Source organism: Petromyzon marinus, chromosome 4 (assembly GCF_048934315.1).
Source record: "Petromyzon marinus isolate PM22_M1 ecotype Great Lakes invasive population chromosome 4, UKy_Petmar_22M1.pri1.0, whole genome shotgun sequence".
In the NCBI taxonomy this organism is placed as follows: Eukaryota; Metazoa; Chordata; class Hyperoartia; order Petromyzontiformes; family Petromyzontidae; genus Petromyzon; species Petromyzon marinus.
In genome coordinates, this window is record NC_133670.1 from 11,870,630 (window position 1) to 11,890,123 (window position 19,494).

General features: G+C 40.6%; 1 protein-coding gene across 3 annotated transcripts; it reads left to right on the top strand.

The window, feature by feature from the left end:
- The first annotated feature begins 824 nt into the window (after window positions 1–824).
- LOC116938717 (V-type proton ATPase 116 kDa subunit a 4-like) lies at window positions 825–17,978 on the top strand. Of its 3 annotated transcripts, none has more exons than XM_032946241.2 (21): window positions 825–1,886; window positions 4,397–4,530; window positions 5,320–5,398; window positions 6,503–6,600; window positions 7,474–7,602; window positions 8,330–8,430; window positions 8,884–9,010; window positions 10,224–10,306; window positions 10,430–10,523; window positions 10,803–11,015; window positions 11,975–12,125; window positions 12,379–12,518; window positions 12,724–12,884; window positions 13,270–13,363; window positions 14,166–14,284; window positions 14,933–15,149; window positions 15,392–15,499; window positions 15,905–16,063; window positions 16,318–16,438; window positions 16,834–17,005; window positions 17,513–17,978. In XM_032946241.2, exons 2-21 carry the CDS (start codon window positions 4,414–4,416, stop codon window positions 17,604–17,606), a joined length of 2,577 nt encoding a protein of 858 aa, XP_032802132.2. In that variant the 5' UTR covers window positions 825–1,886; window positions 4,397–4,413; the 3' UTR covers window positions 17,607–17,978. The 3 variants fall into 3 exon arrangements, with proteins under 3 accessions (XP_032802132.2, XP_032802131.2, XP_032802133.2); XM_032946240.2 differs by having other exon boundaries at window positions 825–1,871; XM_032946242.2 differs by lacking the exon at window positions 825–1,886 and adding an exon at window positions 2,548–3,791.
- Window positions 17,979–19,494: the final 1,516 nt, after the last annotated feature.

Sequence of the window (19,494 nt, forward strand, 5' to 3'; positions counted from 1 at the left end):
ATCGTAAATATGAAGACCAAAGACCATGAAGGGCATTATAAGTATTAAGGGTTTTTTCAACGGTTTTACTTAACTTGATTCCTCTGTCGTGGTCAAATCTTGAAATACAAATTTCGTCCACTTCCCGTTGTCCAATCAATTCCACATTTTGCACACGTACTCAGATCCGGTGACAATGCGTGCCTGTATCAAAATCGGCATCGATTCGCTACTTTAAAGCAATTAACATTTTGCATGGACGCCTTATTATTTATATATATTTGTGTAGGTCATAAACGCCGCGGTCCCTAAACTGTGGACTCGGCTCGCACAAAATGCAGGCACCACGTGTCTCAGGCGCCATGGACGTACTTTTCGACCGTGAGTTAAACTAAGTTGTTAATAAAACCGTTGTTTTTAAAAAGCTTTTATAAAGGAGTTCATTTTAAAATAAATAGTTAATTTAAAAGGAACGAAGTTGCAGTGATTTAAGAACAAGAGTACAGTACGTTGTGAGCGACGTGTGTGAATAAGCCAGTGTTCTTTATTCCAAGGGCAGCGGGCCACTGATGGGCCCCTGGTGGCCTTTAGTATGGCCCCTGATGTGCACCCCCCCTCCCCGGCAATACACAAATGTCAAACCCAATGATTTCAAATATATGGCGGCCCTCACAGCTGAAGCCGACCTAAGTTAGAATCACAAAGACCATAAAACAAAGCATCACCATAATTTAACTGAGCGATTAACAAAAACAAGAACCACAATCTCAGTATATCTATCAATGGATTGTATCAGAGTATTCATGTGGGTATCCAAAGACAATTCTGGATCCATAGTAATTGTTTTATAGTTCACAATATTGAATGGAGTAAAAGCATACCATCAAAGATGTGAAAGATGCTCCTAACTGTCCATAAAATATATAGCTATAAAATATATAGCTAATGTAGATGCTACTGCTCATGAAATGTATATTGCAGATTGTAAGAACCTGGGTGAACATGAATGTTGTAAAAAAATGACTAAGTTCCCCCAAACCCCCTACCTCTCAGGATGAAAAACAGCTTCAAAGTGGCCAACATAATTGCCTATGTAACTCAATACCGATTAGACATTTGTAACATCATACAATAACCCCTTAGTCTGGGAAACTAGAAATGTAAGTCTCCCAAATCAGGAACATGAAATAATGCCACTCATCACCCACTGCTCTTATCATATCACGTGTTTATACCCACTGCACTAATATAACTTCAACCCTCGACATAGATAAACATTTTTTTTTATGAATTATACACTTCCTAATACAAGTAAAATCAGTCATCAACCCTACTTATGTCCGTTCACAGCAATGTTTAAAAACTAACAGCAACATTCCAAAGTTAGGCCACACACATATACTTTCAATCACACCCAAATTTTATTAGAGATATATTCACGGACGTTATCCCAATGTTATATGAATAATATTCAAAGAATGCAACCAGGTCTATGATACGAACACCGAGATAGCGTTTGTACCAGTAGTATTTAGCCACGAGTACTGTATAGTTATTGGCAAGAGATGTGTCAGTCAAGAGGAGAAGGCATGCCCTCTTGCCTGTGCGTGGTCCTCTTATTGAACGCAGGTAGTCGGGGAGGTTCAGACATACCTAAAAGCACCATGTGACACGGACAAAACCTGCACACACCTGCATGGACGTGCTACAGCAACCCCCGTGACCTAAAAACCGGTTTCCACACTATTTAAACCGTCCAGTCAGTGCACAGCATGCAGCAGGAGCTACCTGAAAAAGTTAGTTTTGTAAATCCCTATCTGCTTCTGAAGTCCACAAGAGAAAATCACTGCACAGTGACGCCGCAGATCGTCCAGCACGTAAGAACGATACCCGTGAGTACACACCACGTGAGTACATAATACTTGGTTGCTCAACGTATACTGCACACACAACCAAATGAACAGTTTTGCCATTAAAATAATGCCAAAGAAACATCAACACAAAATTCACATGTTGAAACATTGCAATCGCAATGTATACAAACCGCTCCAGTGGTTTAACGCTGAGAGAATGTACAAGAAATGATGGACCTATGGAATGAACTCAGGATTGTTTTCTAGAGGACTTACTGTTTTGCGTCCAAGATCACAGTTGACTTGTTTCCAAGCAATCAGTGTGGTTGTTCATGTAAATATAAAGAAGTTGAAACCATGAACAGTATATTTTCCTGCAGTTCTGGATATAACATTTACTTTACACCAATTTGACAGATGGTCAAAAACATTTAAAATAAATGTTGTAGTCTGAATGTAAAATATAAATAGTCCAGAGTAGTTTGCTTCGATAAAATGGCCAGGAATCTTTTGGCTCCACAATATTTTAAGTTCAATGTATAAAACAGTGGGTTATCTATCACTTGGTTAATCCAAGAGCATTAAATGAGACTGACTTGTAATGGATTGCTATATCACAAAAGCAACAGGATCTACTTAACTCAGTTTTAAGCTTAGGCAGGCGTGGTGCATGCCTGTTATCCAGCCCTGTGGAAGCGGGGGGGGGGGGGGGTTGGTGGATCACACAAATGATGTGGATACTCCCTGCTCATGGGCATCAAGGTGTCATATACTCTGCAGAGTTTGGGCGATTGTTGGCGCCGGTTCATTGCATGGCAGCGTTCCCACTTGTTTGTGATTCCTCGCGCCTCTGAGTCGTGCTCGTTTGCTACCAGAGTAAGTGAATGCTGTGTGGCGCATTACAAATCTAAATTATTATTACAATTATACATTTATTACAACAATAGTAATGGGTGATCAACTTAATGACCTAAAAAATGATAACGGCTTCATCATGGGACCTCCTTTGCCAGTGCCAAAATATGAAAATCGGTTTTCCCCTTTTTTCTGGCAACAAAACAGGTGTTGAGATGTTAAAACACCAAACTGAAACCTTTTACAAGGAATCGTGTCTGCATTAACCACAATACTTGTGGTCAGAATGCAAACAAAAAACATACTCTGATAATATATGCATTGTCTTTGAAACTGATTGGTCCACACCAGAGACAGCTTTCTTTGAGCCTCGTCTCAAACGGTGTTAGACCAGAGGATGCCTTGTGGCGTCCTCTGGTCTAACACCTGTTTTGTTGCCAGAAAAAAAGGGGAAACCTAATTCTCATGATAACGGCTTGTTTAGTCCATTACTTTAATCTTAGCAATTACATTAATTTTAATTTGCAAATCAAGAGTTTGTGTGTGTGTGTGTTTTGATCCCCAAGTAACCGGCCACATGTTGTTCACTTTCAGACCACAGAACACTGTGTCTGTTGCAGAGCTCGTTATATTGACATTGTGTGATGGCCACAACACTTGCTTTTGAGAATCAGATAAAAAACATCCATTGATGTTTCCACACCACAAGGTTACCTTCCCGCCTCAATCAACAGCAGAGTAGTTCATTGGAAAGGCAGGATTTGGCCCGAGGGCTTGCACTCTTTAATTCTGGGATCTGGAAGCCATCAGATTGAAGTGCATGCGTGGCTTCGCAGGCACAGCGAACCGCGGCGGTGTAGTGGTTGCTTATAATGTTCATGTCTTTATCTGGGAGCTGGAAGCCATCAGATTGAAGTGCACGCGTGGCTTCGCAGACGCAGCGAACCAGCGGCGGTGTAGTGATTGCTAATAGTGTTCGTGTCTTTTTTTTAATGCTCGAAGGTCTTTAATTTAGCTTTTTGAGCTTTTTCGTATTGAACAGTGTGGTCTTCATAGTAAGGCCCAGATGGTTCATTGTGCCATTGTATCAACAACTGGAGGCAGGTGTGTGAGCACACGTTCATATCAAGCTCATCAAAGTGTGTGTGTGTATTGCCTAGGCTATTATGCACCGCATTGTTTATATTCATGTATGAAAGTTATTTTTATGTTCGTATTTTATTGCATGTTTTCCTACACCCACATGTTTTTTTCCTCTCAGATATTCATTCGGCTAAATAGCTACTAGTGTGGAGCCTTTCTATCTTTTTTAAAATCATAGTTGTCAGTAATTAACGGCATATATTTATTATTAACAATGTACAGAGTTTGACAGCCTATCCTTCGTGAATTCTGGAGTTCAGATCATGCTCATAAATTTAGAGCAGAACAATATCTTTGGTAGGCTGTGACTATGCCGTATAGCAAGCACAGCAGCCTGAAAAGATGTAATTGGCAGCTACGTTACAAACGACTAGGAATCCAATGAATACTGTAATAGATGTACAATTTGTGGGTTTTATGAATGTCATGTGAGTGGCTCATGCTTTACCGGTAATCCAGGACATAAACCATCCAACAGAGTGGGTACCCAAATGACGTGTGCAGAGTGTGCGTGTTGTCCGTCCGCTCACTCTGCCGGTGCGTGCCTTTTGCCGGTGTCTCTGCAGTGCATCTCGCTCTGGCAATGGGTTCCCTGTTCCGGAGCGAGGCGATGTGCCTGGCGCAGCTGTTCCTGCAGAGCGAGGCTGCCTACAGCTGCGTGAGCGAGCTGGGCGAGCTTGGCCTCGTGCAGTTCCGAGACGTGAGTGTTGCAGCCCCGCGTTCTGGATGTTAATTAATTTCCTCGTGTTTTTTTTCTTTCCCGTGCTTCACTGCAACCTGGCAGACTAAGCAACGGATTGATGTCTTGACACATTTGTACAATGTAGAATGCGCGAGTAATGAGGCGCATTCAGGGATGCAGAGAGGGAGACTTGAGCTATGGAAAGAAAATGAGCTCACTGTGGAATTTACACCAGTCCTGCATTGGGAATATTTCCATAACCTTTACAGCCATATGGGTTTACTCGTGAAAATAACCAAATAGAGAAAATAATCCAGTTGTAATGTTCCTTGTCCTCAACAAATGACATTTTGGGTTTTTTTTTCTCTCTCTCACACCGTTGACACCGTTACACAGTCCTGGTATAGAGTGCCCCCCCCCCGCCCCCGGTATAGAGTGGACCCCCGCCCCTCCGTGTTACGAACCCAAACAACAGGAAAGACTTGGGGAGGCACCAGCAGCAGTCGGAGAGCATATTCTCCACCCGGCTCGGCCAGTCACCTCGATACTGTTGAAAATGCCGATGTCACCGTTAACCAATATGTTTGAGTTTTAGCGACGACGCATGATGACGTACATTTTACTTGAAATTCCAACTCTCATTGCGTCTTCAATGCGCAAACGCATACTTATACGTTCCCATTAGTATTCTGCCGATGAAATATTTTTTTTGGTTAAACTTAGGTTAACGATCCCTCCACGTCGATGTCTTTTTGTTCATCTTGAATTGCTCCGAACTCCAGTGACTTGCAGTGTTCTCTCTTGCAGCTGAATGCTGGCGTCAATCTCTTCCAGAGGAAGTACGTGAACGACGTACGGCGATGCGAGGAGATGGAGAGGATCCTGCGTAAGAGTTTACTATCATGAGCCCCAAGCCACCTTAACCTTTCCACTGGCCTCGGGCTTGCCATCCACATAATACCTGTACCCACCCACCCCCCGTATCCCCATCGCTCATGCTTTCTAGTCGGCTCTTGTTTAATAATAATAATGAATAAATACAAATTTCAAGCGTTTTCCATAAAGTGTTGTACAGAGATAAACAAGAGTGATTGCAATGGCGTAATTTCTGCTCAATACAGAATCAGTTGATGAACAACATAACACGAGTCCACATTTTTATAACATATTATTGGACAGTACAAATTTACACGATTTTGATTACCCGCTCAGCACCATGAATAATTGTAGGTTGTTTTGCCTGTACTAGTTAAAATAAATGAATACAACCGCATTTAAATATTGACTTAAAGCTTTCGTGACTGTATGAATTCATATTCTTTGGGTCTTTCGGTAAATTCACGTAGATAGGTTCAAATAAAATATTTTTTGTAATTTTCTCTTTATTATTTTTTTTTTGAACCTATCTACGTGACTTTACCGAAAGACCCAAAGAATATGAAAACCGCATTTGCCGATATATATAGATGCATATATATGCACACGTGTTTCAGTTTCATTTCAGTTTCATTTATTAGGTATAACCCTGTGAGCCATGCGGCTCTTGACTCGGCTGCGACCGCAACAAACAAAAACATGAACAAGAAACATCTTAAAGTGACTACACGCAACAGAAAAATCCACGTGTTTGTACATATGCGGGGGATCTCTGTCTTTGTCTTCTATATACGTCGCTGTAAGGGATCATCTTGTCAGCTATTGACCTGTTTTGTTTGGAGGGGGCAATCTAATAGTTTAGGAAATACAATAAGATCAGACTCATCTTGCATAGCTCATATCCTCAAGAGAGACAGGAAAACGGGACTACATTTCCTTGTGTTCAATAATACACCTAATGCACGCTAAGTCCTGAGACATGTCAACTTGCGCTACAAACTTTAATGATAATGGAAACTCTGGATCGGGGCCAATGTTTATTTGTCTAAGATTCTGGCTCTGTCGAGGCCCAGATTGTCCCTGATGTGTTTTGTAAACGTGTGTGTACTTTCAGGGTTCTTGGAGAAGGAAATTGCCAAGTCTAACATGACCGTGAAGATACAACACAGCAAGCAGGAGGCCCCACTGCCACGGGAAATGATAGATCTGGAGGTGAGGAGGTGATTCTATTTTGCTCCATAAAAAAACCCAAGATAATTTGTTGTGTGGCGACAAGCTGTAATATGCAGGCTGATTGCCGACTCACACTGTGTGTGCTGAGACTATGAGACCGACTCATTTGCATAAGCACTCCTGTCATCCCTAAAAGAGATCCAAGGGACATTTGGCATGGCAGTTTTTACTACAGCCCAATATATTACAAAGTTACTAAACCAGCAAGCCCAGCACGTTATTACATACAATAATGCCACACGGAATTCCATTTGGGTTTTCTAGATTCCACACACGTTTACCACCGAAAATGCATTTTCAGAGCCAATGCATGTATGCAAAATAACTATTGAATGCACCGAGCATGTGCATCATTATAAAAACATTTTAATGCATGATTGTAAAATGTTTTCTTGAATTACACGTCACAATTTCATGCTTTCCCGCTGTCTGTCCATGCTCAGAGAGAGGCATTAATATAAATAATAGCGTCATTTATTTTGATTTAAAGCTTTCGTGACTGCAGGGATTCATATTCTTGGTTCTTTCGGTAAAGTAACGTAGAAGGGAAACAATAAAATAATAAAATAACATGTGATAATTTTATTGTTTTATATTTTTATTATTTTATTGTTTCCCTTCCACGTGACTTTACCGAAAGAACCAAGAATATAGCGTCATTTATATTTTCCAATAAATAAGCCATTACAGTGGTAGTAATAGATTCTCAGCCATTACGAGTCGCTTGTTTGGTTTATGTAGAATATTTCCATCTTACCTTGCACACAAATGAGAGTGGAATAAAAATGGTTATTAATGAAGGCCTTTACGTGTCATTGTTTGCACATGTTCATGTGACATGTGCGCTGACAGTCCCTTCTCGAGAGGCTGGAGATGGAGCTAAAGGAGGTCAACTCAAACCAGGAGATGCTGAAATTGAACTTCCTGGAACTCACAGAGCTACAACAACTTCTGGACAAGATAAACGACTTCTTCCAGGCTGTACATACCCTACAGATTACACTGTGCATGTGTTGTTCAGTCTTTTTTTTACTCTTTTTTTCTGTGAGCACATATTGTCCAAAATCTACAACTGAATCAAGTTTCATAAGCAGCATTTGGCTCCTTCGTGATGTCATATGACCAAGTGTTGTACATAATTCATATTACATCCCTACAATACAAGGGGCTTTTGAATTGTATAATATGCAGACACTCTCCAGTTACCTATATATAGGGCTTATTGGCATATGGATTCTTACAATGTAAAGCTGATCAAAATATAATTGTAATCTTTTTTTGCAGTTTTGAACTGTAAAACAATAAAGGTTTTAAATGATAGTTCACAAAATGGGCTATTAATATAGGCCACCACATGCCTAGTCAGATTAAATGACACAGTTACAAACTTGTGAATTATATTTAAAAAATGTTAATATTTTTCCTGGTATGATACGCATATATTTAATTTCACACTATGGTACTGCATTTATATCGACTACAAATTATGTTCTACATTATTTAACATTGATTGCATTTTGTTCTTGTAACTTTATGACTCGCTCCTACTGGACATCTGTGACAAAGTGCTTCATGGCTCATCGGATTTTTCCAGGATTAATAAAGATTCTAAATCTGCATGACTGTAACAGTAATTGTGAATAATAAAATATATTATAATAAAATATATTATTATTCAGGAGTGTAATGATAATGTTATGCTTTTCAGGCTGATTTCAGCATGTTTGAGACCGGAGTGACAGACGAGATGCAGAGGCTGATGGATGTGCCATCGGCCGCAGGACAACTGGGCAACATTCTCAAGCTTGGGTGAATAACACAACTCACTGTCCTTTCTCCATCTCAGTACCTTAAATCCCGCAACATATAAACTTTTATGGTGGAGGATAAACAAATGTAAAATATTTAATTTACAGCTCATTATCGGTCCTTTGCGGGATGAAGGCCTACCCATGCTGTGTCAGTTGTAGGTGTTATTTGGCCATACTTGACCACACTGGTCAGTACAGGTCGATGAAGGGAAGAAGCCCAGGGCTGGTTCAGATATTACTCAACACGATGTTGGCATTGGCCAGGAATTGAACTCAGGTCGCTGCGTTCGTAGAGCAATGTTCACACCATTGCACCACCGCACCCACCAATGGCGAGGCAGAAACAGTGATTTGTCGAACGTATTAGAGAATTTGTAAAAAAAAAAAAGATAGACCTTACATTCGTCACTCAATGACGATTTTTTCTTCTTCTGCGGATGCTGCTGTGCAGCTTCCTCACGGGTGTGGTCATGCGTGATCGAGTGTCGGCCTTCGAGCGGCTGCTGTGGCGCTTCTGCCACGGGAATGTGTTGTTCCGGCACTCTGAGATCGAGACGCCGCTCGAGGATCCCGTCACGGTGCGGCCTCCTCCCCGTCATCACGCACACCACTGCCATATCCCTCTCCATCACCAGCGTCATCATCAGACATGACTAATCCACTGCTGGATACAGGCATCCCTATGTCGCCACGGTCGCTCACGGTGCTGCGATGCAGTGTCCCATCATGTACATACACACCAGATGATTTTATCTGGCGCGTTCCATCTTTTGGCTGCCACTCTGACGCTAGTTTTGACCATCGGCCATCATCCCTTCTAGCGACGTGTCTACCGACGCCCACTTTTCCCAACAGAACCCATGCCCTATGTAATATGAAGGCCCTTTAACGCCCAGCAAAGCTTCACTTAGTCGTGTGTAAGACGAAACTGAATTACCCAGAAACAAGCTCTTGCTTACGGGGGGACAATAATTATCAAAGCTCTGCATAGATTAATTCAAGAATATATTGCTCTACTGCCATAGTCTAGATACCTCGCATCCCAAGCATTACAACACCCGGATTTCTCAGGCAGACTTCCATCCAAGTATTAGTAACACTGTAATAACAATTTATATCATGCCATAATATGGAAACCATTACAATTTTGCTTTTGTTATTCGTAGAATTTTGCAGATGTTGTCTTTTTACTGTATTAAATATAGGGTAATTTTTTTTTTAAAGAAATGATCAATAAATTGTTAGTTTATACAGTGAATGTTTGTGAAATATTTTTATTGCTCAGCATTTCGATTTAAAGCTTTCGTGACTGCAGGGATTCATCTTCTGGGTTCTTTCGGTAAAGTCACGTAGAATGGAGATAAAATAATAAAATAATAACAGAATAAAATTATCACGACGTTTCGGCCACAACACAAGTAGCCTTCCTCAGGTGAAGAAACAGGACTGTCCGGCAGACAGCACTTGAGTGAACCCTGCCAAGCTTGGCAGCGTCTTTTAAACTGTGTGGGAGGAACAGAGCGCCTTGACAAAGGAGTTTACATATAAATTAGCATGTAACTGGGGGATTAGCATGATGTTGGTGTGAGGAATTCACACCACGGAGAGCGACGAGCTTTGTTCAGACGGACGAGTCCATCTATGTTCGGAACGGAAGAGTGGGGAGAGGAGTTTACATATCAACAGTAAATTGCTCAACATTGTCTGGATTTGGAAGCGGCAGATTTGAAATATGGAAGCATATTGTGTTGAAGTTTGCTCTTAACTCACTCTCCATTCTTTTCTTTCCAGGGAGAGCAAATATACAAGAACATGTTCATTGTGTTTTTCCAAGGAGACCAGCTGAAGAGCAAAGTAAACAAAATTTGTGATGGGTGAGTCAATTGCAGTTTATTGTACTTCTATCCTGTTCGCAAAAATGTGAAAAAAGTGATTCTGATTCGCTTCACTGTTATTCAGAGCTCAGCTTATGATTGTGCTGTGTAATGTGTCTCTAGATTCCGAGCCACCATCTATCCGTGCCCAGATTCAATTCAGGAGCGCACGGACATGAGGGCGAATGTCAACACACGCATTGAGGACCTAAAGTCGGTGAGGACTCCAATCCACATTCACATTTGAATACCCATGCCTCTTATTTCGCCCAGGCACCACATGTATACCATGCACAATTTGACTTGTAGTGCACACACCGCACCTTGCACCACTTTTCATGGCAACTGACATACGGCACACATCCAGTGTCCCACCATGCTGAGCAGACAGTCTTCACAGCTTGTCTCACCTCATCCTTGGTCAATCCTGACACAGTGATGGCATTAGAAATCCACACTGGTGCCTTAACTGTGGTGCGTGTCTCATGTGGGGTAGGTGCTGGGCCAGACGGAGATGCACAGGCAGCAAGCCTTGGCCTCAGCTGCTGAGACTCTCTATGAGTGGAGAACCAAAGTGCAGAAGATGAAGGCTATCTACCACACACTCAACATGTGCAACATTGATGTCACTCAGAAGTGTCACATTGCTGAAATTTGGTGTCCTGTCTTGGACCTCCAGACCATCCAGGCCGCCCTCGTTTCTGGCACGGTGAGTACTGCATGGATAGCAAATGTACATTAAATTAAATATGCTTCTAAATATACAGGTGGTTTAAAAAGTCTACATACCGAACACCTGAAAGCACAAATAATGCGGGGACATGACACAATGACAGAAGACAAGTTGGTTAATGTTTGAATAAATAAAACAGTGGATGACACACAGAGAATTCGTAATATGTAAGTATGGAAGTGCTTTGGGTTTCGTTCGTCGAATATGTCATGTTACTTAGCTTGTAGCCACTGCAGGAAGATTCATGTTAAGTCATGTACCCATTTATTTATGTGTATTTAAATTATTAAAAAGGTATCGCACACGCCTTAACGTTCTATTCCTAAAATATGTATTATTTAGTACGTTTTGCCAAGAGAGCTATTGTAACCTTCGGCCTGACACATTTTGCTCAGCTCAAGTGAGCCCCCTGCTGAGCTCCAGGACATTACTTGTTTCAGGTTGCTCCACCTGAGTGAGGGCTTCCCTCATTCAGAGTAGTCTCTCGGTGATGATGCGAGGGTGCACTGCATGCTCATTAAGGATGGGACGTTGAAAGAAAAAACGCCGATATTTTGAACACTCGATTTTGTTCGTGAAAAACATTTACGTATACTAAAAGTTCAGAACAAGATCATCGCAGTTTTTTTCGATATTCTATACTTTTTTCCATGAGCAGTATTACAGGAAAGAGCAACGTACATATTCAAAAGTAATGTTTATCGAAGAAAATAATGAAGAACTATTCATAAAGTAGAAAGAAAATCTGATAATAACAAGGGCAGAGAAGGCTGTTATTGATGAATCAACACTCAGCTGCAATCTTAAGTCTCCTTTCCAAAAGATTGAAAAAAACATTATTTATAATATTATCCAAGGAAAAATATCGATGTTGCCGATGTTGTTGTTTTCCCCATCCCTAACACACTGTCTCTAATTCGTGCCCCCTACTGCAGGAGAAGAGCGGGGCCGTGATGCCCCCCATACTCAACCGCATGACCACCAATCAGCTTCCACCCACCTTCAATCGCACCAACAAGTTCACTTCAGGCTTTCAGAACATCGTGGATGCGTATGGCGTGAGCAAATACCTCGAGATCAACCCTGGTACGCCCCGATCAGTGTCAATGCAAAACAAGCATTAAAACACATTTTTATTTTAACTGGTTTATATTTCTACAAAAAGCAGAACATGATTTGAGCTATTTCTATATATTGTTTTAAAAATGCAATTTTACTTTATTGTAAAGTAATTGCTTTGTTGCTACTGTGAATTGTGTCTGTATTGGTATGGCTCATCTTATAGGCTGTTCGTGTTTGTTTAATTTTACAAGCCAATACTTATTGTGTTTCCCAACAGCTCCCTACACTATCATCACCTTCCCCTTCCTGTTCGCTGTGATGTTCGGGGATTTCGGCCATGGGTTGATCATGTTCCTAGCAGCGTTATTCATGGTGATCTACGAGAAGAGCCTCACTGAGACCAAGTCAGACAATGAGGTGATCTTCATATACAGCATTTGAGCAGCTGGACCTCAGGATGCCTTACGAAACTGTTATTTTCAGCAGCAAGCTAAATTGAGCGAACACACCTTTAAAACATGTAACCACATCCTGCCAAGAGCTACTACTGCTTTTGGTTAATGACAGTGCCCTGTCACACTGTTCACCTTTATCTTATTGCCATGTCATGCGTGACATTCAGATCTGGAATACATTTTTCGGTGGCCGCTACATCATCCTGCTGATGGGAGCCTTCTCCATGTACACCGGCCTCATCTACAATGACTGCTTCTCCAAGGCCTTCGACATATTCGGCTCCAGCTGGAGTGTTAATGCCATGTTCCATCCCACAGGACCATGGGGGTGAGTCCTAACACTATGTCAGCCATGCATGTTTTACGGAGAATTTAACGATCAACATCGTAGTCATCAAATGTCATTATCCATATTCCAAGTTTTGACACGTTAAATAGAATGTCTAGCCAACGGTATTTTTTCAGAATAACTTAAAGCAATCTTACTTGACAGAGTAATGTATGTGCTATTTTACTGCGTTTGATATTGGCAGAATACTAAAGCCAGAATGTGAGGTTGTGCACTTTATTTGAAAGGGTTTTAATGTTTTTTTAAGGGTGGTATATTTGAAATTATAGACATGTTATTAGTACATGCCATATATGTACATATGTCATTGCTACAAGTGTCGAAGTGCACGTTGCCCTATTGATCTGTGCTTTGTCCCTGACAGAAATCATACTATACACCATTCGAGCGTGCTTCAGCTGGATCCTGCTATCCCTGGAGTTTATTCTGGCCAGCCGTATCCCTTTGGCCTTGACCCCGTGAGTCTCAACGACAACACATACTCACCTCATGCTATGCCCAGCTCCACACTACTGTTTTACATGAACAGCTCACAATCTACTCTTCAGCTGATTGCACATGCCCAAGACTGAGTTCAAGAAACAAACATGTACTCATACATCACTGCGTCTTATACTTAAAAGCTCTGCATATCTGCTTTCCTCTCATCACCATTAATGAGTCGATGACACATGATTTTATATAAATATCAAGCTAACGTAATTTTGACCAAAGTACATGCATTTTTACGAATTATTTAAGTGTTTTTTTTTGTTTTAGTTATGTATTTATTCGTCTACATTATTATTCTGGAATGTTCAGAAAGAGTGCTCTGATTGTTATGGTTTGCACCCAAATCCAACAGAAGTTTTGCACATTCAGCGGTATACCTTACATTAAAATATTTTTTAAGAGCATAAGGCGATTACCTGAACAATAATTGGCACACTGCAAGGACACGACAAGATTTAAACTGCAATGTGGAAAACCGTGTTCGTTTGCTGAGCATATTTCATTATTTCCAACACTATACTTGGCCCATGAAATCCATAAATATATCTGTGCACTAATGGATTTCCATCACATTCATATGCACCTCACCTGCATTGAGGATGCATTGAGGAATTTCACACTTATGGTAGTTGATCCACAAGATATTGTGCTTCTCCACACCTCTAGCCCCCTTTGATGCCACATAATAAGCAGGTTGCATTAACGCTCCTCCTACCCCCTTCCTGTGTGGGTTTGCGGTGACAACATTTGAGGTTCTAATTTCTACAGATATGGAATGTGGCTGTGAACAAGCTGACTTTTTTAAACTCGTACAAGATGAAGATGTCCGTCATCCTGGGTATTATCCAGATGACGTTTGGAGTGGTACTGGGGCTTTTCAACCATACGTGAGGTTCCCACTTTCCTGCATAATTGCGTCATGCTAATATAACTCTTGCATCTCACTTAAAGAAGTGGCTTGCTTAATGTCAGTTGAAACTATTTTAAACCAAAGTACTTATGGAGGGGGCACACTAGTAATATCCTGATGTTTTTTTGGTCGCAAAAGCCTATGTGTTATATTGGGAATATCCTATAGGTTTTATTTAATATTCATAGGATTTGTATAATTTGCAGGCATATCATTTTTAGACATAATACCCTATCACAATACTATAAGTGGCTGGAGGTAAAGACGTGATTTTATCAGTGTCTAATGCATTCTCGGGAGAGGTATGAGCTCCAGTTTTGACGAGGTCTGTTGACGTAATATGGAATGAATTTTTCATACTTTCTATGTGGAATTCTAAAACACGCAGCTTACCAGGGCTTTCAAAGGGTTACACGCACTGATGATTGCAACATCATTGCATATTGCTTTTCAGTCACGCTCTCATGTATTGAATATTTTCAAATCTTATAATTGAGCAAAAGTGTTTTAACTTTTTTACTCAGACAACATCCAAAGTGAATTTTTCTTTGGGAAATATTTCACTTAAAACTGTGCACACTTTGTGAGAATCACCGATGTTTTTAACTGGTTGTGGCATGCACAGGTTCTTCCATCAGCCAGAGAACGTTGTACTGCAATTCATCCCAGAAATGATCTTCATGCTGGCACTCTTTGGCTACCTATTGATCATGATCGTGTACAAGTGGTGCGTGTTTGGTGCAGCCAACTCCCAGGCAGCACCAAGCATCCTCATCCACTTTATCAACATGTTCCTCTTCAGCTACGGGGAGGATTCGCCCCCATTTCTCTACAACAGCCAGGTGTGGACATGTGGCCAACCCGATGTGACTTGCATTTCTATCAACCATCTTCCACACATTAGGATAAGGTCATGGTAGATCTAGAGGAAAGTACACAATGTATTATTTAATTCCCTTATTACACAGGCCAAAAATATATATAAATATAAAAACAACATACAAGGGTTGTACAGACACCCTTGTGTAAAATTCAAGCTTTATAGAGTTTAAATGACCTCCACACGTGTTTTTGTCTTTTGCAGCAAGAAGTTCAGACTTTCCTCGTGGTTTTGGCTGTGATAACCGTGCCCTGGATGCTCCTTATCAAGCCCTTTGTGTTGAGAGCCAAGCATCGCAAGTCAAATCGTAACGTGAGTCTGTCTTCCTGTTGGACCCCGACCGAATATCTTAAAAGGACATTTTGTCATCCCTGTTTATACAGAAAACAACCATAACATTGTGGTAAAATCTAAGGGATTCCCTTTAGGCAAGTTTTCCAAAAAGCTTTGATATAAAAATAACATTGAAAGAATCTTTTTGAACGGGGATTGTTTTTTTGGCTTATCAAGGAAAATTGTGCCGTGTTCGCCCAGCGTGCAAGTATGTGTGCAGATACACACGATTTGCCAATATGTGTACACCCTTGCTGATACTCATACCCACATGTGCAGTTACGTGCTCGCAGACTTGCGTGAACATGCTATTATGAAACAACAATGTATTTAACGCATGCAGCAACTTTGCAATGGACAACAATGTGTGTATGTGCTGCCCAGGTAAGGGATGTTTCATACAGGACTGTGGCAAATGGAGATGAAGTGGAGGTGCAAATGCTCCCCACAAAGGACACAGAACATGACGACGGAGAGAACGGGGAGCATGAAAGAGATGGGGGCCATGGGCATGGGCATGGCCATGGGCATGGCCATGATGAGGTGAAGTATGACCACATGGCCCAGTTTACGTTTGCAGGCCATTTCAAATACTTTTCATTTTGTTCTCTGTCATTAATATACTCAGAAAAAATATACTTATTTATACAGGAAGACTCACAGAGTTGTAAAACCCCTTTTACAGGAGGGTCCTGCGTTGCTTTTAAGATGTCTTCGTCCAATTAAAACAGTTTTTATAGTACAATTATGAAAATCCAGGAAAAATAAACCTCATGATCATTCCTGTCTTGTGCCAGGAGTTCAACTTTGCTGATGAGTTTGTGCACCAAGCAATCCACACCATCGAGTACTGCCTGGGCTGCATCTCCAACACAGCTTCCTACTTGCGTCTCTGGGCCCTCAGCCTGGCACATGCAGGTTGTGGATATGCCTTTAGTACATCTCCATATGTAATTGTATTATATTGATAAATGCTGTATTGTAATGTAGGGCAAATAAAACCGTATCTGGAGAGGGTATTTTAGGGCTCCCGTCTTGTGGGGGCCCTTCCCAAAGCAGTGATGTGAGCAAGAAATTGCAGAGCTGCACCTTAATCTAAAGCACAACATGGTACACACAGCACTGTGAATTACTTCGTGATGCATTGTGTGTTAGAAAACTACAATTGACACAAAAATGAGGTAAGGGCCTTGTTTTAGTAAAACATAACAAATGTCCTAGGCTATGTAAACTATAAAGGAGGATTTGCTAAGGAACATTTCATATCAGTTTTTATTTTGTACGTGTGCGTGGGTGTATGTGCTCGTGTATAGAGCTTTCAGAAGTTCTCTGGCACATGGTGTTGCACATTGGGCTGCACAAAAACAGCTTTAAAGGCTGCGTGGGGATATTCCTCATCTTCGCAGCCTTCGCTGTGCTCACAGTCGCCATCCTGCTCGTAATGGAGGGTCTCTCTGCCTTCTTGCATGCACTTCGTCTGCACTGGTATGCTACAATGTCTGCAACTGATCACACACATACATACAAGTCAGCATAATGGTGTCATTTTTTAAATATATATAGCTGTCACCAAAGTCGTCCTGCCCCTCTGTGAAATACTGTCATTCTAAACATCAAATTCAGCTCATGCTATTTTCAACAGTTTGCAGTTGCTTCTATTTCAAATACCAAAATCCTTCAATAAGTATTAGATCTATCTTCACAATGTCATCTCATCTGTATTGTAGTTTTATATAGTTTACACTAGATTTATTTTTTTATTATTTATATCAATTTGCAAAAACTTCTCAGTGCTATTCATGAGGAATGCTATATTAAGGTTCCTGCACTGTTACTGAATTAAATAATTTTAATATCCCACAATATCACCCTCATCTGACATTAGTAAGTAAACAATAATGGCATACCAACCAAGATTCTCATAGTTTAGACGAAATGCGATTTAAAAATAATGAAGCCTGCAATTTTACGTGGTTTGTGTGTTCACAACAGGGTTGAGTTCCAGAACAAGTTCTACCAAGGATCGGGCTACAAATTTGCACCATTTTCCTTTACGACCATTCTAGACGGACCAACAGAGGACTAGAACAATCCTACGTAATTATTTTTCAACGGTTGCATTTCTTGGTTATAATTACAACAAAAAATCTAAACCTAAACACCATAATGCACTCTGTCAGTGATAAAATAAACAGATATTTAAAATTACAAAACACAGTATCCATACTTTTGCATCTTGAGTTTTAACATGACCAATTAAATTATATATCATTTTGAACTTCGTCCTCTGTTTTAATGCAGTGTGATCACTACATATTAGGTAACAGGAACATGTTGTTTGCCAGCAGTACTGTACATACAGAAGTACTATATATACATAAGCACTGTTTATGGATTTATAACTTGTGCTAATTTAAAATTACTGGTTGGCTCCATTGCATTAAAGTGACAGTCTTGATTCGTCTTTGTGTGAGTGTCCTTTTAACGTCTTTAGATTATCCAATGCAGCGGCTTCAATTTCGTTTTTACTTAAAAATGCTGCTTAAAGATTAAAAGTGGCAACCAATAATGACTACCAGCTGTTCTAGAAAAGCATCCTTTCTTCTCAGACAGATGTGGTTAAATTCGTGGATTTATCATGTACGTAGGAGAAACCATTTTCCTCTGTTGATTAACTGAAATAATGTAATGTAAAAAAATACATTAATACGAGACTTGAAAGGCTTTTTTTAATCTGTATTTGTGGGCTGTAAGTTGGTCCATTTTACCCCATGCAGTTGGGATGGAGGACTCTGTTTCCTTGATGTGATTTATCACTCTCTCTGAAGAAGAATACCCGTTTAATCTCAATACATGCTAAGGCCTGTGAAGGTTGGTAATTAATGCCAAAAGCTATATATTTATAATCTTGGCGAACCCAGTATGTTGCATTGTTAAATTAAATTCAGTTATATCACGGTTGTATCTGTGGGATACGAAATCATAATTAATATATTTGAGATGTTGCAATGGTCACTGAATTAAAATAGAATCTGAAATTACTCCTGTAATTATGCAAGCCTCATTACCAATGTGTACTTAATACAGTTCTTTTTAGCACAACGGAATAGTTGATGCATTGAATTAAGCAACGTGGTGCAGGTTACAGAAAACCAAAACCAGACCTGGAACACATTTTAATGGTCCTACGTGCATATACTTTAAGGGTATAAAGTTTATGTAGATATGAAACACATGTGAACATCGAGTGAAAATATGTTGATTCGGACCTTACATACAGTAAGGTCTGCACAGTACACACATTGTGTACAATACATTTGAAGAATTAGGTCGTATATAGCAACGATATGTTATACATTGACGATATGCTGCTTGTGTTGTACAGTCGTTCAAAGAGATGGTTCCAATTATTGGTGTCAATTAATTGAAAAGCAGGAGTCAAGTGCAAGAAGCCTCAGACAACGCTCATCCATATTCTTGGTTCTTTCGGTAAAGTCACGTAGAAGGGAAACAATAAAATAATAGAAATATAAAACAATAAAAATTATCACGACGTTTCGACTGCAGCACAACAAGCAATCATCAGGTGTGAAAACCACAACAAGAAAATTAAAAAAATGTGTTTCCCTTCTACGTCACTTTACCGAAAGAACCAAGAATATGAATCCCTGCAGTCACGAAAGCATTAAATCAAAACGCTCATCCACTCGGGTAGTGATTTGCTGCCCCCTTGTGGCAACGAAGAGAACTCCGCAGAACGGTTTCTATGCCAACGACAGTCGCGCCATCACTGTGTAACCACGGCGACGGACCGCGAATAACGAGGCCAAGACACACATCGTGTGACTTATACCGCTAAGTGGCGGTGACGTCACCACGGCGCCTGGGCCAGGCTAGGTGCACTTTGAGGCCACGTGAAGTGTCTGAAGGCTCGCTGGGGGCAGGAGGTCAAGGGACAGATCCCGGATGGCACG

Bases quoted from the DNA above. Each gene is read 5' to 3' on its own strand.
- LOC116938717 (XM_032946241.2), top strand. From the start codon at position 4,414: ATGGGTTCCCTGTTCCGGAGCGAGGCGATGTGCCTGGCGCAGCTGTTC. The intron at 15,150-15,391 runs GTGTGGACATGT...TGTCTTTTGCAG, and splicing joins CATTTCTCTACAACAGCCAG to CAAGAAGTTCAGACTTTCCT. The intron at 16,439-16,833 runs GTTGTGGATATG...GCTCGTGTATAG, and splicing joins CCTCAGCCTGGCACATGCAG to AGCTTTCAGAAGTTCTCTGG.